The sequence below is a fragment of the Lissotriton vulgaris genome, chromosome 2_1, assembly GCF_964263255.1.
Source record: "Lissotriton vulgaris chromosome 2_1, aLisVul1.2, whole genome shotgun sequence".
NCBI classification, from domain to species: Eukaryota; Metazoa; Chordata; class Amphibia; order Caudata; family Salamandridae; genus Lissotriton; species Lissotriton vulgaris.
In genome coordinates, this window is record NC_141687.1 from 1,549,733,929 (window position 1) to 1,549,759,924 (window position 25,996).

Here is a 25,996-nt window from a genome sequence, read left to right on the forward strand (position 1 = left end):
GATCTTGTTAACAGGGCCATTGCTCTATTTGATTTAGCAGCTAGCCATGGGCTGCCGCTTGCAATGATCCTGTTCTACTCAGAAAAGGCTTGTGCTAGGATTGCCTGGGCCTGTCTTTGGGAGGTCATGGGGCTTATGGGCTTTGGAGGATCTTACTTGAGGGCTGTTCAGTGCCTTTATTAAAAAAAACACAGCAAAACTGCAAATTATGGCTCTGAAATCGTGGGGCATTAAACTGAAAAGAGGGACACAACAGGGCTGACGGTGTTCACCACTGGTTTTGGCAAAATACATTAAGGCATTTATACTCAAATGATTGAACAACAACACTATTAAGCCGAACCACAGAAATGTTACTTGGTGTCTGGCTACCTGTTGAAGAAAAGCAAAACTCAAATATTACCAAACTATTCCTGTAAGGTCCAAGAACCCAGAATTACTGAGACAGTCTCGTATTTGGGTATAAATCTGATGCCCGAAGTTGATAATATAATACCAGCAAACTATGACTCCCTTCCGAATATTAACAATACAATACAAATGTTTAAGCAGCTTGCATCCGGCTTTTATGGTTCACTGTAACTTTATGAAAGTGATGATCTTTCCAACAGGTTTATATTTTTTCAGGGCGATTCCCTTCGTGTTAACATTTAACTGGGTTAAAAAGCTAGACTTAATCTGCAGTAGTTTTGTGTGGGGTTATAAACAACCCAGAAGGGCACTAAAATTTCTTAAGCAAGCTATTGATGAGGGAGGATAGGGATTCTTTAATTGCAAGTGCTACTAACATGCAACAGCATTAATTCATATAAGAACTTTGCTTTGATTCTAGATCATAAATTGAAAGCAACTGAGATACCGTCTATAAGTTATATCTGGTAAGTGATGATGCTCTTAGCTTTTACTCAAGATTAGCTAAATATAACTACAAAAGAGTACAGTTTAGGATATTAGGGTTTGCTGGCAGGCTGTGGAAAAATGTAGTTAAGATGTTGAAAATTATGAAATAGAATTGGTATAACCCCCTGTTGAATTCAAAGCTATTCTCAAGAAACCTTCAGAGACAACTATTCTAAGGTATGGGAAAGTGCAGGTATCTAAATATTAGTGGGAGTCTATAGCAATGAGATAATCAGCTCCTTTGAGCATCTGCAGTGAGAGTTTGCACTGGCCAAAGCAATCATTCTTTAAATATCTTCAGATTAGACACTCCATGTGCAAAATACACCAGGATGAGTTGTCTCTGACAAAGAATGAGCTACTGCAAGGTAAAAATAGCCACACAAGGCTATTATAAAGTATTTATGGAACGCAAGGGAGAGTACCTAGCCAGGCCAAATCAAAACTAGAGTCGTAGACTAAACTGGAGTTTGGAGCAAGTTGACATTAAAGGACACTATTGGGTCAGGTGGCTTTTTTCTACTTTCTGCCAATCTTAAAATTTAGAACAATAGAACAATTTTTAATCTTTATTACATTCCTGTTTGGCTATGATGATTGGGTCGCAGGGCCATCTCACAATCTCCTCGCTCTAGGAAAGAATGTGCCAATATATAACATAGATTTACATCCTGTACAAGTTAGAGGTATTGGATGCAAATATTTAAATTCATTAGCTCTCTGAATGGGATTACAACCCCACTGAGACCCAGACGATTATGATAGGTCATGGTATTGTTAACTTCATTCTCCCTTCACTCTGTGTACGTATCGTTATTGGTCGAATATGTATAGCTGCGGAATGGCTCAATCCCCCATCCTTGCAACAATGACTGAACCTCTATATAGCAAGCTAACATATAGAAAATGATCTCTGTTTAATGGGAGGAATGTAAGGAAAAGAGGGGGCTTAATTTGGGGCCCACTGGCAAGGTTGATAGTGATCTACTTTTTATCAGTAGAATAAAAATTGTTGTAATAAGTGATTGAAAATACCCCCAGGCTTTTCGTAGGCAAACTAATGTATTTTAGGTTAACTTATGTATGTTTAATGTATTGTTTCAAAATACAATGTTAATTACTGTCTTACTGTATCATGAACTACTCTTCTAGTCGATTTGTATTGTTAATTGATTGCATCTACTTCTAAAAAAATAAAAAATGGTAGTGGTTCCTTTAGTACAGTAAATGATTTTGCAATTTGGCAAATATATACAGTCCCTAAAGAATCTCAGTATGATTTATTGTTGGGGGATTTGGAGGATATTTAACATTTTTTGTTCTGAAGTACGTTAAATACCACTTTGTGTAAATACTTATAAACTGTGTTTGGAGAGTATGCTAGTCAAACAATTAAAGAGGTAGTTCCGATCTCCATTTCATGTATCTCAAGCAAAATGGTTTGGTGTGTCATGAAATATACACAACTGTAGTTTGTCAAACAGAAATGAAAAAAAAAATGTGTGCATGTTTTTCTAAGATTTAATTACGTGTCTAATAGAAGTGGTATACATTTTATCAATAAAGATCATTTGTTTTAACTGAAAGCATTTGGTGTTGTTTCCCCCTAGTTTGTCTGTTCCTGCTATTATGCATTTTAACCTATCATGCTACGATTAAAATAGTTTTCAGTTTCTGCACTAAGGACATTATGATCTGACATATAATTGTTTTTTGTTTAACTTCCCTGTACTTTTATTGTGATTTTTATTTAATGAAATTAAACAAATGACTATTAAAATTGAGCTGACAAATAATACTTCGAAACACATTTTATATAAACAAAAAAGGTAATAGGTGCATTATGGAGAAAATATGTATCTGAAAGAGACACGTTAGTGATAGATTCCTTACCTTAGAATATCCCCAGGCGTAAGACTGGATCCGGAAAGTTTTGCTAGCAGTACCCCTGCACGTCAGTAGGGGGCGTTGTGCGGCTCCGCGTCCGTCGCTGCTGTCGGTTGTGCCGAAATGATATCACGGAGACTACTGAGGCGCCACCCATGCGCTCTGACATCAGTTCTTTCTTTTTCCGTGCCAGTAAGCGCAGATCCGGTTAGAGCACGTACCTCAGTCATTTTTTGACTAATCTTTTGGAGACTTCTGTCTTGTGTTGGTTTTCTCTGGTGCAAGTAGGGATGCCTGGTTTTAAGTCCTGCGGGACCTGCCGTTGCAATATGTCGTTGGCGGACCCTCATGACGTCTGTCTCTAATGCCTGGAGCGCGACCATGACTCCTGGTCCTTTCTGGACTGTAGGGCTATGGCCCGAAGGCCTTAAGGGAGCAGCGCTGGAAGTTGCCTGAAATTTGGAACTCTCCCCGCACCGTTCAAGGTCCAGGGGTCGTTCCCGTGACCGCTCGCTGAGCCGTCATCACCGCTCCTCGGGATCAAAGTCTTCACACTTGGCCTCTGGCTCCCGCCGGTGTGCCTTCGGGCCCCGGGATCCCGTGTCAGGATCCTGCAGGTCCGTCGACTCCTCTGGTGGATCCAGCCCCGGCGGCTAAGGCGCCGCAGGATACTGCGCCCTTGGCTCCAACCTCGGCGCCAAGAGGTCCCATGCTGCAGACCCCAACTCCCCCCTCGGCTTCGCGGGAGTCGCCACAGTGGATACGGCTGGTTCGGCCTCTGCCCCGGTTCCCGGGCGGGTTTCCCCCACGCCTGGGATCCAAATTGGGACCCGGTGCCGTTTCTTTCTTCCCCGGTCCCAGCCCCGCCGCCGAGGCCTGTTCCTACAGCGCCGGCGGTGGAGGATGACTGGGAAGGGTCAGAGTGTGATTCTGAGCAAGACTGGGTGGACGACTTGGAGGAGGCCGGCGGCCTTGACGTCTCCTCTGATGCGATGTTTACCTCTCCTCACCAACTATGGAGGAAGGTGCCTCGTATACCGTGGTGCTCCTTCGGGCTGTTGAGGTCCTTAACCTCGGTCTCCCCACGGTGACCCTGAAGACTAATCTGCTCACTGAGGTGCTCCAACCGGCGTCCACTTCATCGGAGCCGCTGCTGCCCTTTAATGATGCCCTCACTGAAGTCTTGTTGGGCACTTGGTCACGGCCCGCCACAGGGGCCCCTGTGGATAAAAATGTCGTCAGGTGTCAACGCCTGGCACCAGGTGACTCTGCCTTTTTGACCACTCATCTTACACTTGAGAGTCTGGTCATTCAAGCTTCTACATCTGAGTGCCTTACCCACGGCTCCGCCGGATAAGGACTCTAAAAGATTGGAGCAGTTTGACAACTGGTTGTTCCCTTTGGCCAGCTTAGGTTTACGGTCAGTGAACACCACATGCCTACTGGACCACTATTCCCATGCGGAGTGGGATTCCGTGGCTGAGGTGTTGCCTCAGTGCCCGAAGGAGGTCCAGGCTGTGCTGTCTCAGGCTGTGGCTGAGGGTATGGACGAGGCTAGGTTCACCATTCGTTGTAGCTTGGACACCGCAGACTCCCTCTGTAGGGTAATCTCCACGACCGTGGCGCTTCGTCGCCACGCCTAGTTGAGGTCCACCGGGTTCTCCCTGGAAATCCAGGCCTTTTGACAGCCTTATCACCTGTTTGGTGATAAGGCCGACGCTACACCGAGCGCTTTAAGGACTCTCGAGCTACGGCCAAGTCCTTGGGCCTTTTCACCATGCGCTCGGCAAAGTCTACCTTTCATTCATTTCGTGGCCATGGCAGAGGTGCTGCTGCCCATTCTTTCAGCCAAAAGCCTGCGCAGAACCAAACTCAGCGCACCCGTGGGCGGGGAGGCCGCCGGGGTGGCTCCGGGGGCCGGCGTGAGTGTCAGTCTACTTGCACCTCCGCCCCCTCGACGTCCACCTTGAAACCTTCCTAGTCTGAGCTTCAGGTCGCACACCACGCCTGTGGGTGGCAGGATTCAACATCACCTTCCTCACTGGCGTTCTGTCACTTCCGGCAAGTGGGTGCTGCAACTCATCCAAAGGGGTTACTCCCTCCCCCTCGAGTCTATCCCCAGCCATGCCACCTCAGTTCCACCGCATGTCGGGGGATCACTTTGCGCTTCTCCAGCAGGAAGTTATGGCCCTCTTGGCCAAGGGGGCTATCGAGTGCGTTCCTGGGCCAGAGGTAGGACGTGGTTGCTATTCCCACTATATGGTCCCCAAGAAGGACAAAGGGGGCTTGCACCCCATTTTGGACCTCAGGAACATCAATCGCTTCCTCCGGAAGGAGAAGTTCAAGATGTTGACTCTGGCTCAGGTCTTGGATGCCCTCGACCCGGGAGACTGGTAGCGTTGGACTTGCAGGACGCATATTTTCACATCCCAGTCCTGCCGTGGTGTCAGTCTTCCCCTACCTCGATGACTGGTTGTTGAAGGCGGGCTCTCACCAGACAATCGTCACCCACCTTCAGACTACGGCCGACCTCCTGCATTGGCTGGGGTTCTCCATCAACGTGCTGAAGTCGCACCTGAGTCCCTCTCAGAAGCTCTCCTTCATCAGAGCAGTTCTGGATTCGACGCAGTTTCGGGTTTATCCCCCCGAGCAGTGAGTCCAGGATATTCAGGCTGTGATTCCGATCTTTCAGCCTGTATCCCGGGTTTCAGTCGGGATAACCCTCCGGCTCCTGGGCCTGATGGCCTCCTGCATCCTGCTAGTGCAACATGCCAGATGGCATATGCGGCCTCTGCAGTGTGACCTGAAGTTCCAGTGGGCACAGCATCAGGGCAGCCTGTCCGATCACGTAGAGATCTCGAAGGGCACTGTACGACATTTGCAGTGGTGGCTCACGAATCACGATTGGGTCAATGGCAGACCCCTTTTCCTTCCCCAACCGGAGCACACAGTGATGACGGATGCTTCCCTCCTGGGATGGGGAGACCACTTGGGAGAGGTGGAGATCAGAGGCCTCTGGTCTCCGGTGTAGTCCCGGCTCCATATAAACCTTTTGGAGCTTGCACTGAAAGCATTCCTTCCCTCTGTCCGGGGAAGTGTAGTGCAGGTGTTCACAGACAACACCACCGCCATGTGGTACTGCAACAAAAACAGGGCGTGGTGGGGTCGTGAACCCTATGTGAGGATACTCTGCGCCTCTGGACATGGCTGGAACATCAAAGCATTACCTTGGTGGTTCAACACCTGGCAGGTTCTCTGAATGCCAGGGCAGTAAACTCATTCTCGGTGCATGATGGATCACGAATGGCGTCTGAACTCTGACGTGGCGCACGGTCTCTTTCTGCAGTGGGGAGAGCCTTGGTTAGATCTATTTGCCACCGAAGAGAACGCGCAATGCCATCAGTTCTGCGCGTTGGAATTTCCATGGCAGCACTCGCTCGGCGGCGCTTTTTGTCGCGAGTGGAGTTGCGGTCTATTGTACGCCTTTCCGCCTATACCACTTCTGCCCAGAGTGCTGAAGAAGATTCGGCACGACCGGGCCCAAGTCATCCTTGTGGCTCCGGATTGGGCACAAAGATACAGGTATCCCGAGCTACTCAGCGTGGCGATCGATCCCCCGATCCGACTGCCTCTTCGGGAGGATCTTCTGTCGCAGCAGCAGGGGACGGTCCTCCACCTGAACCTGCCCAGCCTCCACCTCCATGCGTGGAGATTGAGCGGCCACAGTTGACAGCTTTCGATCTTCCTCCCAAAGTCTGTGATGTCATTCTGGCAGCCAGGCATCTCTCCACAAAAACGGTATACGCCTGCTGGTGGAACAAGTTTGTGGCATGCTGCACATCGAAGGCTGTGGATCCCCTTTCTGTCCCTCTTTCCAAGGTTCTTTTGTTCCTTCTTTCTTTGGCCCAGCAGGGCTCTGCTCTGGGCACTATCAAAGGTTATCTTTCGGCAGTTTCCGCCTTTCTACGGCTTCTTGATCAGCCTTCTCTTTTTAAGTCCCCAGTTGTTAACCGTTTTCTGAAAGGCATTATGCACACATTCCCTCCCGTGCCATTCATCATGCCTCAATGGGACTTAAATCTTGTTGTGACGTTTCTGATGGGCGCTCCCTTCGAGCCCCTTCATAACTATCTATAACACTCCTTAGCACACGTAAGTTACAGTGATGTTATATATACAAGTGTTTCCACATTTCTGATACAATCATGAAGAGTAGTTATTATTGGTACATCAGTTCATGTTTTATTCTTGTTCACTGGAAACTTTCCACACAGCCTTTCAATTTCCTGCTCTTGCGTTCTTTAATGTCAGCAACATGACGTTGTAAGATATCTTTCAAAATTAAATAATTTTTGTCAGTTGCCTCTGGTAGATTTAAATCCTTAATCTCTAACTCTAGTTTTTCAATTTCTTTCTGGAGAAGGGTAACCTTTCTCTCACAGTTTATTATTAGTATGTTCATTAGCTTGTTAGAGTTGTCTGTGAGCTCCTTCTCCCAATCTAGAAGTAGGTCAGGCTCTAAATCTTCGTAGGTGGGTATGATTTGTGATCTCAAACCTCTGGGGATGCGTTTAACCCTCAAGTATTGTTTTAAAGTAGCCGCATCCCACCATCTAGATAGTTCGTTCATTCTCAGTCTTTCAAGTCTGATAAATTTTTGTTTTAAACCCTAATTTCTAGAGGATTGGCCTCCCTGGGCTGATGTGCTAGGGCCACGATTATCTATATTGTTGAAAAGATCTTCAGCTTCCTTATCTCTCTGATTTCTGTCATTACTAAATATATCCATTGTGATTCTAGGGCTGCCACCTATTGATACAAAGTTAAGCACAAGTAGGGGTTTTGGTATAGGTTATTTGGCGCCACTAAGAAAGTCTCACAATTGATTTGATTTGGGGGTTATATCCGACGGTGCTAAAAGGTAGAAGGAACCACCTTAATCCTTCCCAACAGGGCACAAGCCTTACACAAGCTATAACAGGCCAATCTTCTAGAAATGAGGGTTTAAAACAAAAATTTACCAGACTTGAAAGACTGAGAATGAACGAACTATCTAGATGGTGGGATGCGGCTACTTTAAAACAATACTTGAGGGTTAAACGCATCCTCAGAGGTTTGAGATCACAAATCATACCCACCTACGAAGATTTAGAGCCTGACCTACTTCTAGATTGGGAGAAGGAGCTCACAGACAACTCTAACAAGCTAATGAACATACTAATAATAAACTGTGAGAGAAAGGTTACCCTTCTCCAGAAAGAAATTGAAAAACTAGAGTTAGAGATTAAGGATTTAAATCTACCAGAGGCAACTGATAAAAATTATTTAATTTTGAAAGATATCATACAACGTCATGTTGCTGACATTAAAGAACGCAAGAGCAGGAAATTGAAAGGCTGTGTGGAAACTTTCCAGTGAACAAGAATAAAACATGAACTGATGTACCAATAATAACTACTCTTCATGATTGTATCAGAAATGTGGAAACACTTGTATATATAACATCACTGTAACTTACGTGTGCTAAGGAGTGTTATAGCTTGTGTAAGGCTTGTGCCCTGTTGGGAAGGATTAAGGTGGTTCCTTCTACCTTTTAGCACCGTCGGATATAACCCCCAAATCAAATCAATTGTGAGACTTTCTTAGTGGCGCCAAATAACCTATACCAAAACCCCTACTTGTGCTTAACCCTTCATAACTATCCTTTGCGTCTTCTCACATTAAAGACTGCCTTCCTGGTTACTATCACTTCTACCAGAAGAGAGAGTTTGCTCCAGGCTCTTTTTCTAAACCTCCTTTCCTTTCTGTTCATCCGGACAAGGTGGTTATGAGGACCCGTCCTTCTTTCCTGCCAAAGGTTGTCACGCCCTTCCACATCGGGCAGACCATCACTTTGCCCACCTTCTTTCCGCCTCTGCATCCTTCCAAAGAGGAAGAGAGGCTCCGCCGTCTGGACCCGAAACATGTGCTCTCCTTCTACCTGAGCCGCACACTACAGTTCTGGGGGGGGTGACCAGCTCTTTGTTGGCTACGTGGGCGCCAAAAAAGGTCGGGCCGTGCACAAACGGACCATCTCTCGGTGAGTCGATCTCTGCATAAAGGCCTGTTACACGTTGGCTAAGAAGGAGCCTCCTGTGGGGCTGCATGCCCATTCCACCAGGGCAACAGCAGCCACTACTACCTTGGGACGCGGCGTTCCCTTGCCGGACATTTGTTAGGGAGCTACGTGGGCCTCGCTGCACACGTTTACCAGGCATTAATGCCTTGACAGTCAAGTCCGGGGAGACAGCTTCTTTGGCCGTTCTGTTCTCTGTGACTTTCTTGTGTAATCTTATTCGCAGACCCACCATCGGGGTTGGTATTGCTGGGGTATCTATTCTAAGGTAAGGGAGCTATCACTAACGTGTCTCTTTCAGATGAACAAGTTACTACTTGTGTAACGATATATCTGTAGGAGACATTAGTTAGTAATAGATTCCTTACCGCCCCACCCATCCTCCCCATTCTGCGAACTGATTACTAGGGTTAAGGACATCCCTTTCAGGGCCCTAGTTTCATGGCACCAGTAGTCTGTTTCTTGCATGGCTCTGCGTTCCTGGCTCGAAAAGTCATGCACAGAACTGACGTCAGCGCGCATGGGTGGCGCCTAAGTAGTCTCCGTGACGTCATCCCGGCGCATACGACGCCAGTGACGAACGCGGAGCCGAACAACGCACCTACTGAGGCGCAGGGGTACTGGTAGCAAACCTTTCCGGATCCAGTTTGACACCTGGGGATATTCTAAGGTAAGGAAGCTAATGTCTCTTACAGATATATCGTTACACAAGTAGTAACTTATGCTTTCGAGGTATATGAGCTGCAGATTGTATACTTTTGCATAGATCACCATCTGGTGTTGGGCTCAGATGTTTGCACTTGTTTTTGTCCTGGAAGAAGTCTTTGTAGTCACAATGTAGGTGACTCCGCCCTGGGATGAGAGTACACATGGGCATTAACGCAATCCTTAGATTGTTTTTTTCCACCATCGGGTTCGGATGTACATTTCTGTGCTCCTGGTCGATATCGGTTGCGTCGACGTGCTATTCTCTATTCAACAGTATTGTCTTGATCGCGCTCCCCTTATCGACGAGCATCTTCAAAGCAAACTTCTGCCTACCACGCCTGCAATCAATGGAAATAACTCCTTTTCAAAAAATGCCACTGGTGTGGTGCTAAGTTCCCAAACACAGACTTGCACGAGGTGTGCAATCTCTGCCTCTCCCTGGAGCACGAAGAAAAGAACTGCAAGGCCTGTGCATCGTTCAGGTCGAAGAAAACCATCCGTGATCGTCAAGCTCGACGTCACAAAATGGCTTGCGGAAGCAGCTCGATTCGGATGTCTTCAGAGCAGATCCAGAAATCCAGCCGGAACAATCGGGTAACGAAGAAGACCTCTACGTCTCCGAAGCTTGATGACTCTGGCGCTGAAGAGGAGACAGTCACCCCGGCTCAGCGGTCCGTGAGTACCGAACCCCCTCTTCCCAAAAACAAACCGAAGGCCCCGGTAACACCCTCGCCCTTCGACTCGGGTCGACACCGGCAACATTCTTCAGACACCCTGCCCTTGAGCCCGGCTCTGAAACCGAAACAAAAGCCTTCCGACTCGGGCTCAAGTCAACCCCATTCCGGTGTCGGGAAATCCTCCCCAGCACCGAAGCCACAAGGCAAAGACTCTTTGTCGACTTCAAAGCTCTCGGCGGCGAAGCATAAAGACAAAGAATCGGAACCGAAGAAATCTTCGGAGCCGAAAAAGGCTTCGGACCTCCAAAAAGTCACCAGAGCCGAAAAAGGCCACAGACTCCAAAAAGTTGTCGAAGCCCAGAAAAGCCTCGTAGCATCTTAGACGTTAAAAGAGCAATACTCTACTACATTGAAAGGACAAAATCCTTTAGAAAGACCAAACAACTGTTTGCGGCTTTCTCCCCACCTCATAAAGACAATCCCATCTCAAAAGCAGGAATTGCAAGGTGGATAGTTAAATGCATCCAAATATGCTATATGAAAGCCAAACACATACTACCCATTCCTCCTAGAGCTCATTCCACACGCAAACTAGGGGCTTCCATGGCATTCTTAGGGAACATTCCCCTAGATGACTTGGGCTACACCACACACCTTCACAAAACACTATTGTGTAGATGTGCAGGCAAAACAACAAGCAAGTGTGGACCAGGCTGTATTAAGAACACTTTTTCAATCCACTGCAACAGATACAGGTACCCACCTCTAAGGAGGTAACTGCTGTACAGTCTATGCAAAAGTATACAATCAGCAGCTCATATGCCTCGAACGGAAAATGCTACTTACCAGTATGCATCTGTTCTTGGCATGTAGAGCTGCAGATTCGTATACGCCCACCCGGATACCTCTATCTGTTCCAGTACTATCTTACTTAGATACATTACGCATGGACATCTCTTTCCACTTCTTCCTACTCCATCGTAACCCTTCATGGCAAAACAATCTAAGGATGGAGTTGATGCCCATGCGTACTATCATCCTAGGGAGGAGTCACCTACCTCGTGAATACAAAGACTTCTTCCAGGACAAAAACAAGTGCAAACATCCAAGCCCAACACCAGATGGCGATCTATGCAAAAGTATATGAATCTGCAGCTCTACATGCCAAGAACAGATGCATGCTGGTAAGTAGCATTTTCCTTATTGCCGTTCATTTAATGTGGTGCTCACCAATCAAGTTGTGTTAAAATAATTGATTGTTTAGTTGACTGGAGATGTATATGGTTCTTTTAAATGTATCCACCTGTTGAATATTGTGTTTGTGTATCTTTTTCTGGCGGAAAGTTACCACAATTTTGCTTTCACTTACAACTCCCTACAAAGACCTTTAAATCATTGGAAATGTGGTACCTAAGACCAGATCAATATTAACAAAGGACAAAATAAATGGTGACTTTTTTTTAATCATCTTATTTTTTCATTGTATTATGACAGGTCAAGGAGGAGTTAATCCATCGTTGGTTGCTGATGCCATGATAGATGCTTTGGTTGATTTTGCAAGTCAAAAGAATGCCTCGTCTGTTAAAAACATTGCTATCATCATCTTCCAGACACAAATGCTGGAAACCTTTCATACAAGTATGAAAAATAAGCAAGGGACCCGTTTACCAGAACAGAAATCTCTGATCTCCAAGCTGGCATGTAAGATTTTACTTTATGCTTATTTTATTGAAACTATTTGTAATGCACCCACATTCATGGATATCCATATCCCTTAGAGAGAAGGGAGGAAAGCGTAGCGGAGTTGAGAGCGGCGGAGGAGGATGGGGCATAAGAATATTCTGTAAATATTGGGTAGAGGTTGCAAGGCATTACTCAGAGCCATAGGCAGGGTAGTACATATGAGTCTTCAAAGCTCTTCTGGAACGTGTGGTCATAGTCTAGATGGAGAAGAGGCATAAGTGACTTTGAAGGCATACAGACTGAATTATTACAGATGTACATTGCAGCCATAGATATTTTCTTACCACCTGTACCTCTTTCTACAGGGAAAAGTAAGTTTAAGGAGGCCAACATTGGGTGCTTGGTGAAGACTGAACACTTTCTCAAGCTTTGGAGCTTTCCTAGATTACATGAATGAACCATCCTCAGTCTGGGAATCTCTGCTAATTTTACAATTGTAATAAATTGTGTTAAAATGGACATCAGCCTAATAGCAATGTGTGTTTAGTATCACATCCAATTCCTTTGAAACAGTCCAAATTTCAGCCAGTGAAGTGGATATGCTGAGATTTCTTCTCCCCCTGCAGGCCACCATATCAAAGATTTCTACCAAATTTGTGCAATTGAGTATGTGGAAAGAGCTATGCTCTTTGCATTATAATTTTTAATTCGACTGTATTTTCAACATCATTACCTTTTCTGGATGACAGCCAGCCCTAACTATGAGCTCCACTCAATTGTGGGTTCTTTGTTAGGTATTTATATAAATATTTCCTGGCCTAGAGGATAAATTACCTACTGCCGTCATAGCACGGAGGAGAACAGTTCTTTTCAAAACCTGCCCCAAAAATCTGCACCGATCTGCATTTACAGTGCTTTTATTTCCTATGTCCATCTCATAAATCTACTCAAAAGTAAGATTTGCCCTTGTCAGGAATGATTCCAAGCAAAATGCCCCTCTAAGCACTTACACATGGTTGTTGAAGAAACAAAGCACGTTAAACTTTGAGAAGTAGAACTCACTAAATAGACGCCTGTTTGGGCTCCAAAAAGGTAAAAAACAATTATTCCTCAGAAAAGTAATTTAAAAAACTCCTAAGCACCCTGCACACTAGATGGTGCAAAAAAACAAGCTCTTCAAAGGCTCGGTTTGCCTTTCTGCCTAAATCACAGTCAACAGAGAGCTTTTCTGGGCCAGTGGCGCTAATGACAGCAGCCTCTTTATAAATGACCACATCCTCTGTGAGCGTCTTTGTCACACTGTGGACGATCATCCTGTCATCGAGCAATAAGATTCTGTTTACAACACCTTCAGCAAAGTCACTAATGATTCCGCCACCAGCAAGGATGCATCAATGACAACTTCAGCAACAATCATGTTGACACCTTCTCTGTTAAGAGTACCAGAAGTGATAGTGTTGATGATCCTGTCAATGTTAGTTGACATTGCATTTTTATTGTGAATGGAGGTGTCAGTCTCCTACTTGCAGTCACGGCTGGAGGTGCCAATGTATTAATGAACCCATATGTTGAATTTAGAAGTGAAAGCCAATATCCGCCAAGTGGAACAGGCTATGGATACAGCTTATATCCCAACACAGCTGAACATCCAGTATGTTTCAGAATATGAGGAAAGGTATGGGAGATGGCCATGTGGAGAAGTCAATTCCATGACCTACAATGCTATGAGGAGTATGTTTCACCAGGTCCTCCTTTGGAGGGTAGCAGCCGGAGCAACGATAATCCCCTAAGACGTTTGATATCACCTACCTGTGATGCAACTACCTGTCACTTTCTTGAGCACCTTGCAGCATTGAGAACTTTCAGCAGCTAGTGGCACAGCTGCAGTATCATCACACTCAGCCCCCCACACCTCCTGAGTGTTACCTCCCCAAAATCCTCTTGAACCATAACCACCATACTTTCCACAATCTCAATTACCACCATCTGCTCCTTCTTTGGCATTATGCCATTTGCCTTAAACCCATTTAAACAGCAAGAACAACACACAGCTTAATGATAAAGACACTGATTCAGAAAAATATGGAAGAAGGTGAGGTCCAAGAAAATGACTTATACAAGGATAGTGGTCGTCAATACAATGAGGGGCTTAGGAATTTCATTCTGCCATAAGAGAAAGATAGAATACCACCCCTATCTGGTTCTCCATGGGACGACAATGCCAGGCTTCTTGAAAAGGGCAGCTCAGAAATTTGATCTTTTGATGTATACCGTAGAATGCTTCTTATATGATTTTAAGGTGTAACCAAGGAAGATGGTAATATAAGTCCCTATCTTTGACTGTGTGGAAAGTGGGGCTATAGTTAATGACCACACCAGCCACAGTTCAGGTAGTTGTACCATGCCTTGGAAAGAAATATAGAGCACCTGCTTACACACAAGCTTTTTTAAACAGCACCCCAAATGAATTCCCCCTTAGAATCAGTCTCCAAGAGTTCATCCAATAAACATATAACTCAAGGATCTCCAGCCGGTCGATCGCGAGCTACCGGTAGATCGCAGAGACCCTGTTAGTAGCTCGTGCCACTTGCATTTCAGTTTAGTAGCTCTTTGGTGTTGTTTGGGCTATTTATGCTTTTGTTTTTGGGGCTGCATTGCCCGCCTTCATCCAAAGCAGCTGCTCAGATTAGTTTTTGAGCTTAGCTGGGGCGGGGCAGGGCGGGCCGAAGAGGATGACGTTTCTCTCCTACGTGCACATCTTGTGTCTGTGACCCCTGCATTTCCCACCCTGGCACAGCACTTTTCATTGTACGCGAGGAGTTCTCGTGTGGAGCAGCAGGCGTGGCAGGGTGGAGCAGCTGGTTTCGGTGGAACAAGCAGTATAGAACTGCTGGGACCCTCTCCCCTTTCTGCCTAAGAGAACAGCCTGCCACCTTTATACCTCATTGTTGCAGCAGGTAAGCCGTGCTCGATCAGCTCCATTAACATTTCTAACTCGCACTGCCTCCCTAATTGAACAAGCATCTAATTTAAATTATGGCCGTCCGGTCAAACGCGCACTAGTGGAGAAATGTCATACTGAAATAAAGCGTGCAATTCTCCTGTGGCTCGTAGTTCTCCGTACGTAGGGAAAAATATATCCAGGGAGCCCACCCAACTCCTTTAATCCCTGTCCCAGAAGTAGAAAATTACTCGGGCCCTCATCTCCTGCTCTCGCCTAGCCCTTCATGTACTTTCAAACCAAAGCGGCTAACGGTGCGCAGGTCATGTAATTAATACTAAACCATGTGCAGTCACACTTTACAGGATGGCCAACTTTCGAAATTTGATCATTCTAATACTGCTAGAAAACATGATTCACATTTTTGGGAAGAGGCAGCAATTAAATGAGTTGACATTTACAGTTTATACAAATTACTCTCAGGCCTTCAGTTCCCCGCATATATTCCAACTGGTTTTATATTCTGGAGGAATTTATGTGGGGCTCAAAAACATTTGGGTTTGCCCTGTATTAAGCCCAAAACCACATTCTACCCTTTCTGACTGGTCAAACTTGGAATGGGGAGAAAGAAAATCACACTTATGAAAAAAATAACGGTGCAGTAATGTTTTTACCAGGAAATTGTAGAACTGAGTATATTCTCGCTGGTCACACAAAGAGGACTAATGTCTGTAAAGTTATTTTATGGCGAAATCCAGCGTGAATCAAGCCTTCGTGTGCCTATGTTGGACATCCGGGGACACAGCTCATGCAATTTACCACTCTTGTGGTCTTCGTGACATTTATCTCGTGCACACCGAGCTGACAAGATGCCACTGCTTCATACTGTGACAAAAAGAAAGCTGCACAGATTCCCTCAAAAACAGAGGTGAAGGGTCAAGCTCTCAAATAACGTCAAGCAATATTTCTTTTAAGATGCTCTCTCCATCTTGTTGGATTTCCACATTGTATGTATTGCAGACCTCAGTTTCTCCTCAGACACTGCAGCGCCTTAATTCTTAGAAGAGTTGTTTGCTACACAATAGATTTTAATTTCTCACATTTGATAACATGCAACAGTTTCTCATGCTTTGTAACCACTCTTCTGGGATAGCATTTTTACTTAAGATAATAAGTCTTGCTCTGAGACTTCATATTACGTATGATGCTGGAAGAGAGCTTAGCTGGGGCGGGCGGTCCAAGGAGGATGAAGTTGCTCTTCTATGTGCACATCTCATGTCTGCGCCCCTTGCCTTCCCCACCCTAACACCGTGCTTTTTATTATGCGGAACGAGTGCCAGTGCAGAGCATGTTTGCAGGTGGCACGAGTATTACTGAACTGGCCAGGCCCAGTGCCATCTGCCTTTTCAGCCTGCCACCTTTATATTTGATCAAAGAAGCAGGTAAGATGGCATCTACACAGGCAGGAGAGGGGTAGGGTCATATTAGAGCAGTCCTGCTGATTTATGTGCGGTGTGGGCATAAATGGTGTTTTTATGACTGACGATGTGCGGTCCGCACGCAGTCATACCATATTTCTCCGCATAAAAGGACTCTGTGCAGCAAGCATCATGAAGTCTGGTCTGTTGTCTCAAGGCTGGTGGCCTGCATCTCCCAGGCTTTGCTGGGTAACTTATTATTGCTTATTGATTTTTTTAAAGCATATTGCTCAGCTACGTCAGAGCGGCCACAGCTAGTGAACCAAGTCATGTGGGCTTTGTTTCACTAATAAAAGCGGAGAAGTGCCGAGAAGTGTCCTTTGAAACACTCATTTAGCCTGTTTTTATGAGTGTAGTGGGGCTGCAGGTTTTATGGCTGTCAAGGGGCGCCATGTCATGAGGATGACTTTCAGCCAGCCTTGTTTCTAAGCCCATAGCACTATGCATGCTGGGACTTGTAGTCTCACACTGTCCAATAAAGGTCGGGCTTTGCAAGAGCTAATGTTAATGAAAAAGGAGGGTGGAAAAAAACACTGTTCAACTCTGGTCCAGTTCTGTTAGCAAGCGGCTAATTTTTTGAACAAGTTTATAAATGGTGGATGTATGATCACATGGGCAACTGCTGTTTTCCACGATCAGCCCCTTACCATAACTAGCTTTCCATTCCATCTAACTAACAACACTGTCATGAGCAATCAAAGTATGTCTGTTTGTAATGCACTCTTCCATATGGCCACAATTGTTAAATGTAGAACATTATATTTGACTATTAAACCATATGTACATGGTGAGAGTGATGCCATTTTGATAGGACCGCAATAGAGGCCAGTGGGGTGGGAATAGCAACAGGTGATCGAGGCCCTGCCCTAAGGGCTGGCTTGACAGAGCAGTGTATCGGTTGGTTTTTTGGCTGTTTGTGGGCCGATTTTATTTGCTGGTGGGTTGTGCCAATACTTGTCTGTGGTTCTTAAACTATTTGCAGGCTGATTTTATTGGCTGGTGAGCTAGTTTTTATTGTTAATTTTTCTGATATTACTACAAACATTACTGCAAGCACAAATAGTCTCCCATACCTTGCAAAACACCTCCTACACAACATGTCTTTACATTACAATTTTAAAACTTAATTTGCAACTGTGGCTCTGAAGAAATTAGGCTTAAAATCCGTAGAGCTGGGCGAGGGGGGGTCCCTTGGAAAAATGCGCGAGTTGCTTGGGGTTTAGTAGCTCACGAAGATTTTCACTGACCAGAAGTAGCTCTCACTACACAAAAGGTTGGAGACCCCTGAGTCATAACTCCTAGATCTTTTCCCCCGGATTGTGACAGTAGACATATAGGCAATCTGCACACATAGTTAGCTGTGTGGTAGCAACATCAATAAATGCAGCAAATGCTCTGGCCATCTCAGATTGTTTTATTGTCAGGTGTGGCATGACATCTAGCCAGTGGTGGACTTAATACTGGAGTATAGATGGGAACAGGCGAAAGCTATGGCTGAGGAGGCGCCAGTGCCTATGCAACCATTATTGAAGATGCCATGGATCTGTCAAATGCAGGCTATGGCTAGCTGGCATGGCCTGCAATGCTCAAGAGGCAAGGCACGTTTGAATTCATCTTTTTATCCAAAATACATGGTATGCCCTTTGATGCACAAACTCTATTCCGGAATATATGGATGGAGCTCCACAAAGCATCACAGATACAGACATTGTGCGCTTCCTTGGCTCCCTCCAACATAGGTGACATCCTTTCGAGGGTACAGGAAAGAGGGCTCTCTGATATGCCTACAGGCAGAATGGGAGGAGAAGGTAATCACTATTACCCTTAAAAACAATTGGACTACTACCAGGATTACTCTGCAGTCAGATGGCAAAACCGGAAGACCTCTCAAACAGCGGCAGGTAAGAAGAGAGGCACATCTCAGTCATGCTCCTAAGACACCACCAAGCATGCCTGTCTCCTGATTTTGCCCACCCCCCCTAACCTCCACAGAGCACACCCTTGAATGCTTCCAGGAACTCCCTTGTCATCCACTTAGGAAAGAGCACCACCTCCACCTGCAATAACTGCCTCAGAAAATACACATCCTACTCAATGGGTGAGTGAAAATGTGCCGCCTGGCCCAAAGAAATCAATTTGGTCTTCTAAACAATTCTTTCTGTTAAAGAAAACTGGTAATTGGGGCAACTTCGGACGCAGGAGTGTTACCAGGGGCAGCGAAGTCCGTGCTGTGAGGGCGGAATCCCTGCCCAGTGCGAGCACCATCACAGGCTGTTGGTCCCCCCCCCCGCCACCGCAACAGGAGAACCTCACGGTCGCGGAGCGGGGGGACTACAGCCCCCACCATACCTTGTGGCTGGCCCCGCCCCCTCCCTTCTGGTGACGCGCCCGGAAGGCGCAGAAAAGGAAGAGGCTCCATCTGGGGAGCGGGCAACTTCGGACGCAGGAGTGTTACCAGGGGCAGCGAAGTCCGTGCTGTGAGGGCGGAATCCCTGCCCAGTGCGAGCACCATCACAGGCTGTTGGTCCCCCCGCCACCGCAACAGGAGAACCGAGCGATCGCCGAGCGGGAGGACTACAGCCCCCACCATACCTTGTGGCTGGCCCTGCCCCCTCCCGTCTGGTGACGCGCCCGGAAGGCGCAGAAAAGGAAGAGGCTCTTTACGCGTCGCGGTACGCGCGCGGCACGCGCGCGGGCGGCGCCGGACTAAGCCTGGGCAAAGGGCGGGCCCTCAGAGGACCGAGAAGGACGGGACGGGCCACCCCCCTTGGCTCCTACTGAACAAGGTATAGTGAGACCTCGACCGGCATCTCTGCACATACTGTCACCTCAAGACCCTGGGACCCTCATTGACTTTTTACGGGACTCTGTTTTTTTGCTGCACCTTCACCATGCCTCTTAAGGGGGTGCCCAAACCCAGTATTCCCCCAAGTGACTCTAGTAGGGGGAGGTTAGACTGCTATGTAGACAGGGTATTATTACCCGTTATTCATAATTTGGAAGATCTAGAAACTCGTTTGCCCGCACATAGCGTAGCCTGCAAACATCCCGAGGCGCAGCTAGCCGACACAGCATCAAGTTTGTCCTGGTTGGAGGAATTGAACGCCCTATGTCACATTCGATATGCACCAGTCGAAACCATAGCAGACCCACCCCAAGCACTTTCCAGCCCAATACTTCCCGTACATTTGCAGTCTAGCTCATTATTGAACGCAAACGATAACATTCTGGCTGCCCCTCCCTTATCCCCGTTAGTAAAAGCAAACACTAAACAACTTGGGAACCCTAAAACTCTTACGGTCACAAGAAAGCGTTCCGGGGATAACTGCATGGGGAGGGAAGCAAAACTGCTAAAGCACAAGTTCCTCACCGTCCATCAGCACCCTACCTACAGCTTCCCAGGCCTGCGATAACATTGAATCCTTTGCACCCCCCTACCAGGCAGCTCTTCTGGACCTGATTGAACGACTGGTCACCTCTCTAATATCCCCTTTGACTGTAAGATTCAACTCCCTAGGGGATAGGTTAAGGGATATAGAGATCTCAATTAGGGCACCGACTCAACCTAATAAGAACCTGGCAGGACTTAGCCAACCACAGCCCTTACCCGCTACCGTGGTTTCTAAGTTAGCTCCTCAAAGAAGTAGCATCCCTTTCAACAGTCCCACAGAACCGCCCATGCATCTCCTCGTCATCCGACATCGAGCCCACTACCACCAAGAGTATCATCGCTGAGGTAGGGGTGCCAAACGTTCCCACACCTCATGAGGAGAAAGCTACTAACTAGATTACACTAAACATATGCACTTGCCTCCAATGGCCGCCCCCTTCCCCCTTTGTCTGTGTTCTCACTGGTGTTTTACCAATCACAAAGAGAAAACCGAGAGATCAGAGGATCTAAAACACAAGGTCATCTATTGGCTGTCTAGGAACCGACCCTTGCCAGTGAACATTGATGGTGCTATTCGAAGTGTTAGAAGGGTGGGATGGCTCGGCCCCCTTCCAAAAGATCTCCCAGGTGACCTGGTGTTAGTTAGATTCTGGAGTGATCGGGTTGTGCCTTATTTATAAACTTGGATTCCACAATTAGGGGATGGCCCGATTTCTGTCTGGGGACTCCATGATTTCTACCCTAGGTCCCGCTACCCTCGGCCCTTAAATACAAGACTAGAGAGAAAACACAATTTTCCAGAAAGAACAAGTTTAGAGATTAATTATCGGCCGGATCGGAGTGTGTATGTACAGAATGGCTTTAACAACCCCATCCCAAATTATTTTCCATGAAGCGTTTTTAGCAGTGGTATCCAGTGATTAGCAATTCGTTTGAACTGATTTAATAATGTCTTAATTTATTATTAATTATTGTAATGAAATGGTTCTTAATGATGTGTATATAATGAATGTTGCTTTTATGATTTTATGTATCAAAATCGAATAAAGCTAATCTGACTGACTGACTGACTGGTAATTGGAGACAGATTACGGATCTCTAAGAACTCAAAGTTCCCAAAGAAACATTCCTTTCAGTTGATCATCCTGAGAAATGACCTTCGGGTTCCGCAGGAAAATGTGCCTCACCTCCCAGGATCTAGGGGATGCCTACTTCTTTGTCCCTATACACCTGAGCCATAGGCAGCAACTAATATTCTGTGAGAAAGGACATCACTTCCAGTTCAAAATACTTCCTTTCAGCCTGAAATACTTGCCACACATTTATAGTGTCAGGCCCCTGTGGCGGGCTTTTCTCAGAGACTAGGTCACCAGGTATTCCCATACCTGGATGACTGTATTGTAAAAGCACCCTTGGCAGAGGAAGCCTACGACTCTGCAACGCTGGTGTCTATTCTTATTTTCTTAAAAGACATGCTATGCGGTTGAACTTGTTAAAACGTTTGATTTATGTGAATCGTTTATATGAAATACTTACGATGGTTTGTCATTTGTATCCACGGAATATTATGTTCTTTATGTTCATTCTCATCCAGAAAAGTTATGTTCGAGGCATATGAGCTGCAGATTGTACACTTTTGCAATAGATCGCCACCTGGTGTTGGGTTTGGATGATTGCAGGTTCTTGTCTTCTTGGAAGAAGTCTTTGTAGTTGTAGGAGAGTAGGGTCTGCAATCCTATGATCACCCCAGATTTTTGCTTTTTGCTTCACTGGTTTACGACTTCCCTGGCTGTGGGCCTGCTAATCAGACCCACAACCTAGCTGTTCTCTCACTAAATTGACACGTGTACCGTAGGTGCATTTACCAATTGGTACTGGGCCACCTTATCAGACCCTGTAACTCAGGGCATAGGTGTACCCAGGGCCTACCAGGGGCTGCAGCATGTATTATGCCACTCCTGGCTGGCCATCTAAATCTGACACCACTGGCTGCACGACAGCTGGGGCAAGGTGGTGTAATCACCCTTTGCTTTAGATATAGTATCCCTATATCTAACCCTAAAATGGACACATGTATTCCTATAAGTCACTCCTTTGGCAGGCCTTAACAATCCTGAAGGCAGAGTGCTTGGAATTATGTGAGATGGTGCTCTGGCATGAGCTGACCCCGTTTGCAGCTTGCGGAACCAAGTCCTAATAGCTGTTCCATGATAACGCATACCATATACTCTTAAGTGCATTATAATCCTCGCGGTTATTTGCCAACTTTGGTATCGCTTTATCAAAACATGTCGAGTAAGGTGTCATACGACTTGGAATACTAACCCCTCGCCAATTCTGGCGACGGGGTTAGCATTCCACCCTTCTAGAGGGACACGACATGTATGTAACTGTGAACCCCGGTTAAAGTTAACTCAAGCCTCAGCATCACAAAATGGATGCTGCCACCACAGACACGAGTCTGACCCCCTGCAGCTGGGAGTCCTTCCAGCGACGGAAGCTTGGACAAAGGGTTTCCTGTCAGGGGCGGTGCTAGCACCATCCCAGACAGGGTTTTGTGTATCCTGGGTAGGCAGGGCTATACAGGAAGGTGACTGCAAGTGGCAGGCTGGGGCTCACTATGCATAGGCCGGCCAGAACCAGTTCCAGGGGCACACCAGCCCCTGGCCTGGGGAAAGTCCGGCATGGGAGAGGGGTGTAACCACCCCCCTCCTAGTCCCACCCATAGGCAGGACCTAGTCACCGGGTCAGCCCCTTTTCCTAGTATAAAGTTAGGAGCGGGCCCCCTTCCAAATTAGATCATCTTTGAATCAAGAACTACTTTCTACGAAAGGAACTCAAGACTCTTCTCAAGATTTCTCCCTTGTGGCTAAGGAGTAGTCACCCTGCACCCGCAGGCACCATCTAAAGAACACTGCGGTTTGCTGCATGTCCCTCCGGAATCCGACCGACCAGCACGACGAGACCTGGCTTCCCTGGCACATCTGACCTCTACTCACCTCTACAGCTAAGCTGAGAACAGTGGGTGCGACGAGACCTCGAGGGACCGGCCATCATCAGAACTGCACGACTTCTTTCCAGCACGACCGCCGAGGGATCCTCTGGTGAGTGCTTTGGGGTCCGAGAAGCCCCGACCCTGAGCAGCTCCAGCACCGAAGTCCAGCCTCTCCACGATCTGCGTGGGGCCCTTCTGCTTTTTGCTGCTCACCGCGTTGTTTGGCTACTAGCCCGCTGGCTTGTGGCCTTCCTAACGACGCCCGACGACATCACTGCTGCTGGTCTGGTTGCTCCAGACTGGCCCTTGCTCCCTTCCAAAAGAGGAGCACCCCGGACCCTCCTGGTCCACTCCAGACGCCATTTTAGGTCCACCGCGTGGGCTTGAATTTGCCAAGACTTGTTGCCCCAATCCTGGGTCCAGCGACGTCGACCGCATCATCCATCGTGGGACAGCTCGCACCTCCATCCTGGTCGCCGACAACGCCTCCTGGTCCGTGAGACTGCAGAGCCCAGCGTCGCCCACTCACCTAGTCGAGGTGACTACCATCCGGTGCCCTCCTGGTGCCACCTGACTACTGGCTAGTAGTCACGAACTTGGTCCCCTCTGCTTTCAGGTGTCATCCATCTTCGATCCAGGCTTGGATCACTTCGAACAATCTTCACTGGTCGCCTGCCAGCAACTCTTTCTTCAGGCTCCTGGTTCGTCAACGAGGATTCCCGACGTCTTTACAGACCTATGCAGCCGCAGCCCCTGGGCTAGGTAACTTCGGCATTTCGGTGCCCCAGCATAGCCTCACTATCCAAGGGTCCAGATCCACTTTCGTTTTCGACCTACCTAGTCGGGTTCGCCCGAGAACACTAACTTTTCCTTTACTAGCCTCCATAGACTTTGTCCCGCATCCCGCGTGAGAGTGCACACTCTGCACCCGAGTCCCCTAGGCCTCCTACTAGTAATCTGAAGGTTCAGTAACGTAGTCCTAGCGATTCCAAAGCCTATTAGTCCAGTACTTACCTGCTAGTAATTTCGCATTCCACTTCCATAGTATATGGTTTTTCGTGCCCCTCGGGCATTTGTGTAAATTGTGCAACTTAAAGTATTTTTGTAAGAGTTTTGTTTTATGCTTAGTACCCTGTCCTCATAAAGAGTCCAGGGCTGTTGTGATTCAAATAAATACACTGTTTATTTTCATAACACTTGTGTGGTGTCCTTTCACTTGGTGTTCAAGGGGTATAGGTGATGGTATAACAGCTGGCTTAACACGCCCTCTAGAGTTTAGCCCGAAGACTGCTCGTATCCACGCTACTAGGATAGCTGGTCTATAAGGTTGACTTACAACCAATCATCAATAAGGGTTGTTGGACTGATACATAGTGATCACTAGAATAGTGAGCACTGCATATCAGGCCACCTTCTCACAGGCGGCACCTAATTAAGCACCGCAACGTTATCCCGGCGACCACGACGCCGACGATGAACGCGGAGTCGACCGGCGCTCAGGGGTATTTGCTGAAGAAAAAATGCCTGGATCCAGACTGACTCCTAAGGGTAATTCTAAGGTAAGGAATCTACAACTAACATCTGTCTCTACCAAATACATCATTACCGAAGGTAAGTAATTTGTTCTAAAGAGATTTGCATTGAGTGTCATAGAAAGGAGTAGAGTAAAATAAAGTGGAGTAGTGTGTCATACAGTAGCTTATAGTGTAGTAGACGGATGTACATTGGAGAGTAGGGGCATAGAGTGTATTAGAGTGTGGTAGAGTGGAGCGGCATAAAGTGGAGTGTCATACAGTGGCATAGAGTGAGGTAAAGGGTGATAGAGAGGATTGGCATATTGTCGCGTGTAGTACAGTGGAGTGGCATAATATACAGTGCAGTAAAGTGACATGGAGTGGCATGTCGTAGAGTGCTATAGAATGGACTAGAGTGTTGTGGAGTGGCGTGAATTAAGAGTGGTTAGAGTGGAGTGGCATAGAGTAGAGTGCCGTAAACTTGGGTGAGGGGACATAGAGAGATTTGCGTAGAGTGCAGTAGAGTGGAGTAGAGTGTTGTAGACAGACATAGACTTTAGTAGAATGTTGGTCAGTGGAGTATATTGTGGTCAAGTGGAGTGGAGTTGGGTAGAGTGGGCATAGAGTGGAGTGAAGTGGCGTGGAATAGCATGTCATGAAGTAGCGAGACGTGTCGTGGAGTAGCTTGTTACAGATGGGAGGGGCTTAGAGTTGAATAACGTACAATGGAGTTGTGAACAGTGGAATAGCATACAGTAGAGTGATTTAGAGTAGCATGGCATACAGTAGAATGACAGAGTGGAGTTACATTCTGTGGAATAACATAGAAAGAAGTGGTGTAGAATGAAGTAGGATACAGTGAAATAGCGTAGAGTGGAGTATTGTCTTGTAAAGTGGGTGGCGTAGACTTGAGTGGAGTACAGTGGAATAGCATATAGTAAAGAGGCATGGAGTTTCATGTGTAAGACTGCAGTGGCGTGAAATGGCTTGTTGTCGCGTAGTGTAGAGTGTTACACAGGGGAGTGGATTGCCATAGAGGGTAATAGCATATTGTATAGTGGCGTGTTTTAGACTAGAGTGAAGTGGCGTAAATTGAAATAGCATAGATCTGAATTATGTAGAGTGGAGTGCCTTAAATGGAGTACCGTAGAGTGGAGTGTTGTAGACTGATGTGGCATGTGGTAGATGGGAGTGGCATATTGTCGAGTGGAATGGCAGGTCGTTCAGTGGCGTGGAGTATCATACAGTGGAGTGGCCTGTTGAAGAGCGGAGTAGCAGGTCATAGAGTAGCATATGGTACAGTGTCTTAGAGTGTAGGGCTGTAGAGTGAATAGAGTCTCATAGAGTGGAGTTGCATAGAGTACTGTGATATGGAATGGAATGGCGTGTCATAGAGTCGAGTGGTGTCGTGTGTCGTGGAGTGATGTGTCACAAGGTGGAGTGGTGTGTCATAAAGTGGAGTGCCGTGTTGTGTTGCAGAGTATTGTTTAACCAGGGGTAGCGTGAAAATGGCTGTAGGGATTTACATGAAATGTGTCAAATATAGTTGATTGGGAGTAACGGGGCCTTTTTGGCAGTCAAATCTAATTTGTTTCAAGAGTTTTAAAGTTATGGAGCCTGATTCACAAAGTTTAACTTACACTGGTTTTTTTTTTAAACAAATTTTATTGGTTTCATGTATTCAACTTGCACATACATATAATCATC

General features: G+C 46.6%; 1 protein-coding gene across 1 annotated transcript in view; it reads left to right on the plus strand.

Moving 5' to 3' along the window:
- The window catches only part of LOC147732882 (protein mono-ADP-ribosyltransferase PARP14-like), a 1,251,483-nt gene that overhangs the window by 828,197 nt on the left and 397,290 nt on the right, over nucleotides 1-25,996 (plus strand). Inside the window, exon 14 of the mRNA XM_086957427.1 lies at nucleotides 11,782-11,988. Within this exon, the coding sequence (XP_086813553.1) occupies nucleotides 11,782-11,988 (207 nt within the window). The remainder of the gene's footprint in view (nucleotides 1-11,781; nucleotides 11,989-25,996) is intronic.